The sequence below is a fragment of the Hypomesus transpacificus genome, chromosome 22 (genome assembly GCF_021917145.1).
Source record: "Hypomesus transpacificus isolate Combined female chromosome 22, fHypTra1, whole genome shotgun sequence".
Taxonomy (NCBI): domain Eukaryota; kingdom Metazoa; phylum Chordata; class Actinopteri; order Osmeriformes; family Osmeridae; genus Hypomesus; species Hypomesus transpacificus.
Window position 1 is genome coordinate 6547900 of NC_061081.1, and position 8660 is coordinate 6556559.

Consider the following 8660-nt stretch of genomic DNA (forward strand, 5'->3'; position numbering starts at 1 on the left):
ATCTAGGCATTATGTGGAAAGTGCTTTCCCAGGCTTGCGTTGCTTCTCTGACTCCATCTTTTCCTTCAAGGAATGCAGGCTGTCGACTTCTTGTCTCTCCTGACCTCCTTCGACCTGACGCTGCTGAGCACACCGGCGACCCACAAGGCAGGCAAACAGCTAGACCTCGTCCTGACACGTAACTGTATCACTGACTTAACCTCTGTAACCCCACTGCACATCTCTGATCACTACTTTATCCAATTCACTGTCTCTCTCCCTCCAATCCCTCCTACCTCCCCTCCCCTCGTAACTTTCCGGCGCAACCTCCGCTCGCTATCCCCCTCCCACTTCTCCTCTATTGTAATATCCTCCCTCCCTCCCATTGACGAGTTCTCGTCCCACCCCACTAACACTGCCACCGACACCTTGCTAACCACTTTAACTGCATCACTTGACTCTCTCTGCCCCCTGTTTACCAGGCCTGCACGATCTTCTCCCCCCTGCCCGTGGCTTACGGATGTTATTCGTGAAGAACGGTCCACCCTTCGAGCAGCTGAGAGGAGATGGCGCAAGTCCAAAGACGGTCTGGACCTTGATAAGTATCACTCCCTCCTCAAATCCTTCTCTTCTCACATAACTGGTGCCAAAACCCTCTACTTCCTTAACAAAATTAACTCCGCTTCAAACCCCCACAAACTTTTCTCTACCTTCTCCACCCTTCTTAACCCACCTCCCCCACCCCCTCCCTCCACCCTGACAGCAGACGACTTCTCCTCCTTCTTTGAGAAAAAAGTCGCCGACATTAGCAGTCGGTTCCCTAAACCCACCCTTCCTACCCCCTCACCCTCCATTACTGACCCAACTAAATGTCTAAACTCCTTCTCTCCCCTGTCCGAGGCAGAGCTCTCTGACCTCATTCTCTCTCATCGCCCCACCTCCTGTCCCCTTGATCCTGTCCCCTCCCCTCTCTTTCAAACCATCTCCCCCTCTATCATAACTTTTCTGCTCCATGTTCTAAACTCCTCTCTTACCTCTGGGACCTTCCCCTCTGCCTTCAAACAGGCCAGAGTTACCCCTTTACTCAAAAAACCCTCCCTTAACCCTGCCGTCCTCCAGAACTACAGACCGGTATCATTGTTGCCCTTCTTTTCTAAAACAATTGAACGTGCTGTATCTAACCAACTGTCTAACTTCCTTTCTCAGAACAACCTGCTCGACCCCAACCAATCGGGCTTCAAGACCGGCCACTCCACAGAGACTGCCCTCCTTTCAGTCACCACTGCCCTCCAGTCTGCCAGAGCGGCTTCCAGGTCATCCGTCATCATTCTGCTGGACCTTTCTGCGGCGTTTGATACGGTTAACCACCAGATCCTGCTCTCCAGACTTTCTGAGATGGGCATCACTGGCACTGCACTCCAGTGGATCTCATCCTACCTGTCGGGAAGATCCTACCAGGTCTCCTGGGGAGGCAAACTGTCAGGCCCACGCCAGATCTCCACTGGTGTCCCACAGGGCTCCGTCCTTGGTTCCCTCCTCTTCTCTCTGTACACCACCTCACTTGGACCAATCATCACCTCCCATGGCTTCTCCTACCACTGCTACGCTGACGACACGCAGCTGTACCTGTCATTCCCTCCGACCGATCCGGGGATCTCAGCTAGGATTGAGGCCTGCCTCGCAGACATCTCCGCCTGGATGACTGAGCACCACCTCCAGCTGAACCTTGCCAAAACGGAACTTCTCATCATCCCGGCCAAACCCTCCATCTCCCATGACTTCTCAAACACCCTGGGATCTGCGACGGTGACCCCCTCATCCTCTGCCAGGAACCTTGGGGTTACAATGGATGACGAGCTCTCCCTCACGGCCCACATTGCTGCGGTCTCCCGGTCGTGTAGGTTCACCCTCTACAACATCCGGAAGATCAGGAGATACCTGTCTGAGCACTCCACCCAGCTGCTTGTCCAAGCACTTGTCCTCTCCAAGTTGGACTACTGCAACTCGCTGCTCGCCGGTCTCCCATCATGCGCAACCCGCCCTCTTCAGAGGATTCAGAACGCAGCGGCCCGTCTGGTCTACAATCTACCCAGACGCTCCCACGTTACCCCGCTCCTCATCTCCCTCCACTGGCTACCCATAACGGCCCGCATCAGATTCAAGACCCTGGTACTGACCTTCCGAGCAGTGAACGGGACTGCGCCCGACTACATCAAGTCTCTCCTGCAGCCTTACACCCCCACCCGCCACCTACGGTCTTCTTCAGACAACCGCCTGGTGGTCCCACCTCTCAAGACCGCCCGGTCCCAGCACAAGCTCTTCTCCTGCCTGGCACCCCAGTGGTGGAATCAACTCCCCACCTCCATCAGAGACACGGACTGTCTCTCCACCTTCAAGAGAAGGCTCAAGACACACTTGTTCCGGGAGTACAATGGTACTTAGGAATGGTTTGCTGAACCCAATGCTAGTTTCCTCAAGGTTCACAATGACTCTTGCTTAGACTGTTGCTCTTGTTGGTTAGTGGTAGCTGATTTAAACTGTTGTATTCTTTTTTAGTTAATCCTATTTTTATTGCTTTCCTACAGGTACACCTGCACTTAGAGATTAATGTTGTGTAATTTTGAACTTGTTTAACTACATGCTCTTATGGTTTCTTCCCTTTAGCACTATTTTTTGGTTGTTCACAATATGTACTTCTTGTTTTTGACTACCCGCAATGCTGTGGGGCTATCTTGTTGTTATTATCAGTGAACTATGCACTTTGTGAAGCTCTATCTTGGAAGTCGCTTTGGATAAAAGCGTCTGCTAAATGAATAAATGTAATGTAATGTAATCTTTTACTGCCCTCCCAGTCGGCTGGTCTGACAGAACCAGATGGTGACTACAAGGCTAGAGAAAATAACCTTTAATGACAGAAACAAGGAGAAAAGCTGTATACATTCGTATTCTCCCCCTCAACACAAAGAGACATCAAGGACAAGTTGTTTGGTTAGATAGGATGTTTTGTGCTCTTTCCTGGTTGTGGACTTTTAGCCCTGCCAGGGGTTCCCCAGCTTCCACAGCCCAGGCTGGCCTCTGCAGTGAAGGCACATACTGGCTCCAGCCTCCTATTGCACATCCATCACTGTCCATATCACATGATCATATTAAACATCCTTAAACATCCAGTATACATTTTCAGAATATAGTGTGCTCTTACAATGACTTACAATACATTCACCTTTAAATATATTATCTTAGCTGGGAGGGTTCTGTAAAGGAGATTTGGTGACACTAGCCAATCCCTGTAGGGAGTAAGAAGAAGGCTGAGGTGATCCCATGAATCTAATGATGCTGAAACCTTATATGTAACGTGTGTATTGTTGTTCATTGTGTGTTGTGTTGGTGTAAACTGCTGCTGCTGACACCCCGGGAGTTGGATGAAGCATGTGCTTGATGCATTCTCTCACCTCATAGTGTGACTTCCTGTTGCACTGGCAGTCTGTACTGAGTTGATCATAATTACAATAATCATGGTAGAGTAGGTCCGATGTAAAACCTTTTTTGTAACAAATTTGCCTCAATAGAATTTTTGTTGAACTTGGACAATTCAAATTTAACCCATAACTGCAATAACTGCAATCCCAACCTTTTAGTCTGTTAGATAAAGGGGCATTGTTTTAGTTGTTTGGCCAACATTAAAACCCCTACAGTGGTGTTCCACGCCCTCTCCTCTCAGTCCTGTGTCTGGTGGTACATATAGCCTTCTCTCCTCTCCTCCTCGTAACCATAGTAACTCCCGTCAACAAAACCGGGCCCATCTCTGGAGGCGTCATTAGGGCAACTGATACCCAGCGATCGCTGCAGCCGTTCCTCCTCCAGACGCAGCTCCATGGAGTCTACCAGGTCGTAGATGCTGTCCAGGGACCACATGGGCGAGGGGAACCAGGTCTTCACCTCCCCATCCTTCCCCACCACCAGCATGGAGAAGTAAGCTGCTCTGATCTTCAGCTGCCCCCTCAGCCCCTCCACCACCTCCCCAGACAAGGGCTCCACCTCCGTCTGGCTGCGGCCTGCAGGAAGATAGCTTGGTAACACTGGCTCACTGACCACACTCACACTGTCGGGCTGTAGATCCTTGTTGGAGTAATGGTTGGGGTTATGCGTCCATGGGTCCATGGGTCCGGGTTCAGACTCACCATTGAGAGGAAACAGCTCCACAGACCCAGAAGCTGAGGCTCCGACTCCCACCAGCTTCAACAGAGCAAAATGGCGGATACCTGAAAGTGAATCCGAACAGATTTGATTAGATACAAGCACGTCTGAACTAAAGGCAGGAGGAGACACACGGACCCAGCTTAGAAATAAAGGTAAAGTACTCTAACCACGGTTAAGGAGATTACTAGAGATACTAACCCATGGGACACTCCTGTCCGTTGAAAGCCCTGAGCTGCTGCTGGAAGGAGTAGTCATCCTTTGAGGGAGTGGAGATGATAAGCAGCCTGCGCTTTGACATGAACCTGCCGACAAGAAAAGAAATCTGATGTGGAAACGCATCTCAACTCACAAGAAAAACACTTGTTAACCTGAGATGGGAGCTGTTTACCTGAGCAGTGAGTCGTGAGCTCCAGATTGCTCCTGGGTCTTAGAGCACGCCACCGGGGCTTTCCTTTCCTTCTCCTTCTCTACCCGGCGTGAGGGGAAGCCGTCAATGTAGTCCAGTAAGGCAGGGGGTGCTGGAGGCCCAGACAGCACCCTCTAGAGGAGGACAGAGGGGTCACAGGTCGAGCTCTGGCTCTTTGATGGATGGCTGGATGAAAGCAGTATGGTCTGGTTCTTACCGTGGGCTTGAGGTCGTAGTCAGTGATGGTCATGGAGAAGTCCTGAGAGGAGAGGCTGAACTCTGACCTGAGCTGGGAGATCAGGTCTGGGTCTGAGAACTGCTCTGGCAGGGAGCTGAATGCAGGCTCAGAGTCTGACACACACACACACACACGCAGACCATACACAAAACCTTTGTTTATCTTGAAGCAAACTTGACATGGCTAATAGTGGGAATAGAAAGATGGTTTTAAGGTTTAACACATTAACACACACACACACACACCCAGTTGATAGTGCTGCAGGGTAAGTGTGGCCTGGTGGCCGGAGTCCAGGATGGTTGCCATGGTGACCTTCCGGAGAGCTAGGTCGCAGTAGTGCAGGTCGTTGTTCTCCCTCTGCTGGACATACTGGGGACTACTGCTGCTGGGGCTGGTCACGACCTGGGAAACAACAGGAAGACAGACAGACAGGCAGGCAGGCAGACAGATGGACAGGGAGAAAGGCAGAGAGACAGGGTGGCAAGCATACAGGTGTGTATAGACAGGCAGATCTACAGGCACACTAACTCAACAAAACATTGAGATCAAATCACCACTCACCAGAAGTCTTCTGTTGCCTTTCAGAGCCTCTACAAACTCCTTCATGGCCTTCTTGTCCTTGTCACTTGTCTCCCTGTTGGACTTCTTCCCTCTTCCTTTCCCTTTCTTCCCTTTCCCCTCTTTCTTCCCTTTCCCTTTCTTCTTGGAGGAAGTCTTTCCCTGCGGCTCTCCCTCTGCGTGTCCGTTTTCCTCTGGTTTACCCTGACTGGATATCCCGGATGTCTCCTTCCTCGCCCCGGCTGCAGACTCCCCTCCAGATACATACCTGTTGTTTTTCACCTCTTCCTTCCCTAGAGACACACCTCGGTCCTTCTCTGTGACCTTTGTCTGGCTCCTTGGACTTTCCTCCCCCTCAGAGTTGGTGCTGGTCCCTGACCCCTGACCTCCCCTGGGCCTTGCAGGTGTTTTCCTGATGATGAAGCGAGAGCGTCCACTGAGGATGTCCTGGATTTTGCTTTTCAGCGCCTCCTTCTTGTCCAGGGGGGCCTTGCTCTGCAGGAGGAGAGCTGTGGTCACATTACCCTGCCTCAGGGGGCTGAACACTTTCCTCTTCTGATGGGACACCTTCTTCTTCACCAGCCTCTTCTTGGTGACCTTGCACTTCTGAGGTGAGCTCTTCCGGGTCATTCTCTCTAGCTTCCTCATGGGCAGCTGGTCGATGATCTCCAGAATGGCTTCCACACGGACAGGGTAGGGGAACCGTTCACTCACGCGCAGGTTTTTCTTCAGGATGAGCATGGAGAAGGCCTGGTCCTGGGTCATGGAGCAGAACAGATCAGCTGTGTTAACGTTTCGCATGTTTGGTTTGTAATGTTTCGCATCAACCAATCAAAACCACCCTGAGACTAAACCATACAGTAAACCCAAGGTAACGACACTAAACCGTACATGTGTGGTGAGCTCCAGGTAGTGGAGGATCTTGGAGACAGTGTCAGGGTCCATGCTCTCTGTGGTGGCCCCCCCCTAGAAGAAGGTGATCGTTATCAATAACATCCAGATAATCAATATCCTACCATGACGAGTTACTCAGTGGTTAGGTGCCATTTCATCCTGCTCTACAAAGAAACGGTAAGTGTTTTCATAGCATTTTAAGATGGTTTCATACACATATATACCTATACCAATATTTGCAAACCAGAGTTGTCCTACCTAAAGACCGGTCCTACCTGTAGTCTGGTCTGATCTGTAGGCTAGTCCTATGTCTGGTCCCACCTGTAGTCTGGTCTGATCTGTAGGCTAGTCCTATGTCTGGTCCTGCCTGTGGTCTGGTCTGATCTGTAGGCTAGTCCTATGTCTGGTCCCACCTGTGGTCTGGTCTGATCTGTAGGCTAGTCCTATGTCTGGTCCTGCCTGTGGTCTGGTCTGATCTGTAGGCTAGTCCTATGTCTGGTCCCACCTGTAGTCTGGTCTGATCTGTAGGCTAGTCCTATGTCTGGTCCTGCCTGTGGTCTGGTCTGATCTGTAGGCTAGTCCTATGTCTGGTCCCACCTGTGGTCTGGTCTGATCTGTAGGCTAGTCCTATGTCTGGTCCCACCTGTATGGTGGTCCTGAGGAGGGTCCCCTCCATCATGGCGTTCTGTATGATGGTGAGGATGAAGGTGTCCCTCTCCGCCAGGCGACAGTGGAGCCCCTCCTTCTCAGCATCCTGGAGCTGCTTCTCCAGCAGGCGCAGGTAGTGGTCACTGTGAGAGGGAGCCGTCACCACCCACAGACGCTTCTTGCCTGTGGGGGAGGAGGTAGAAGAGGAGAGGCGGAGCGGGCGAAGCGGAGCGGTCGAATCAGAGCGGAGCGGAGGAGAAAAGGAAAAGGAGGAGGAGGCAGATTAGGATGACAAAGGAGGTCGTGAAGGGGAAGGGAGAAGGTGGGGATGGTGTCTTGATTGCCTGACAAAAAGCCGTAGTCTGTAGTCCTCACCTTCAAAGTCTGCCAGGAAATCGAGTTCAGGACCCAGGCTTGCTGCAGGGTCCTCCAGCCCCCCGTCCCCCTCGTCTGTGTGGCCGTAGTTAACCCCTCCAGGGGGCTCAGCCTGGGCCTGTCCTCGACTCCTGCCTGGACGTGCCGCAGACAGCCTAGGGGTGGAGCTCCATGCACACACCAGCACCAGCATGAGCCAAGGTGGACGAGGCATCCTCAGGTAGGCGGAAAATCTGATCCGTCTGAGTGTCGATCTCTAGTGGGTTCCTGACCTACAAGCTGAACCCTAACCCCGAAGCTTAAACAACACAATACTTAGAACCCTGGACAGCCGATATGCAGAGTTTACGATGCTAACTAGCTGTCCGTAGCTACTGCTAACCAGCAATGAAGACTGGTGTTGGAGATGGTTTTAGCTCCACACTCCTCCTGGTTCACATTACTGAGCTCCTTGCTTAACAGGAAACTCATGGAATGTCTTTGACTTCAAAGCGTACTCTGAGAGGAGGTTGGGCCAGAGAGCCTCCCTCCTTACTGGCTGGGGGCTGGAGGGGAGGGGACAAGGTATGAGGAGAGGAGAGAAGATAGAAGAGAGGGACAGGAGGAGAAAGGGGTGGAGAGGCCAAGAGAATGAAACAAGAGCGAGAGAAGCAGAGAGAGGAGGGAGAGGTAGATTCAAAAGTAGAGATGTAAGTGATCCTGAGATGTTTCCATCATGGAGTCCATATGCATGGTTCATCCCCCATCTGGATGGATTCTAACAACAGGACATGTAAGCAAACAGAGACCAGAGGCCTAGCTTAATAGTTGACATATGCGGTTTGTTGCTGCCAACACTTGGTTTTCTTCTTGTAGGCCCAACCTTGTGGAACGCGCAAACACACGCTGCGCATATTTTATTGATCCACCACATCATTGGAGGGATGGATGGAGAGAGGGAGGAGGGACATAGAGAGGGGGGAGGGACAGAGAGAGGGAGGAGGGACGTAGAGAGGGGGGATGGAGAGAGAGAGGGAGGAGGGGAAAAGGAAGGGATGGATCACCAGGTAGACTTCATCTGACTGTGACAAGAAAATAAACAGTCATTTGTGACGAGGAGAGACTCTAATCACATCTGTGTACCTCAGAGCATGCAGTCTGACAGCGGGGGCTCTGCTGGGAGACGTGAGCCAGGACAATCAGAGACAGCATCTCTGCTGTGAGCAGCTGAAATGACTAACAGCCATATCGACCACACATTCCTCACCGCAAGCCAGATAAGCAGAAACAGATGAGAAAACATCTTGGTCCGACTCTTTGTAAAGATAAATACAAATCAAAGAAGTGGGAGTACAAGGGATGGCAAGTCTAGCACAAGGCCTCTCA

At 51.5% G+C, this 8660-nt stretch overlaps 1 protein-coding gene across 1 annotated transcript; it reads right to left on the minus strand.

Moving 5' to 3' along the window:
* Nucleotides 1-2869: 2869 nt before the first annotated feature.
* On the minus strand, nt 2870-7772 carry ccdc80l2 (coiled-coil domain containing 80 like 2). The gene is made up of 10 exons (XM_047044859.1): nt 7296-7772; nt 6916-7103; nt 6270-6344; nt 5382-6134; nt 5066-5222; nt 4800-4933; nt 4565-4716; nt 4375-4478; nt 4158-4238; nt 2870-4031 (listed from the first exon to the last, which is right to left on the minus strand). Exons 1-10 carry the CDS (start codon nt 7507-7509, stop codon nt 3694-3696), a joined length of 2196 nt encoding a protein of 731 aa, XP_046900815.1. The 5' UTR covers nt 7510-7772; the 3' UTR covers nt 2870-3693.
* Between the last annotated feature and the right edge of the window lie 888 nt (nt 7773-8660).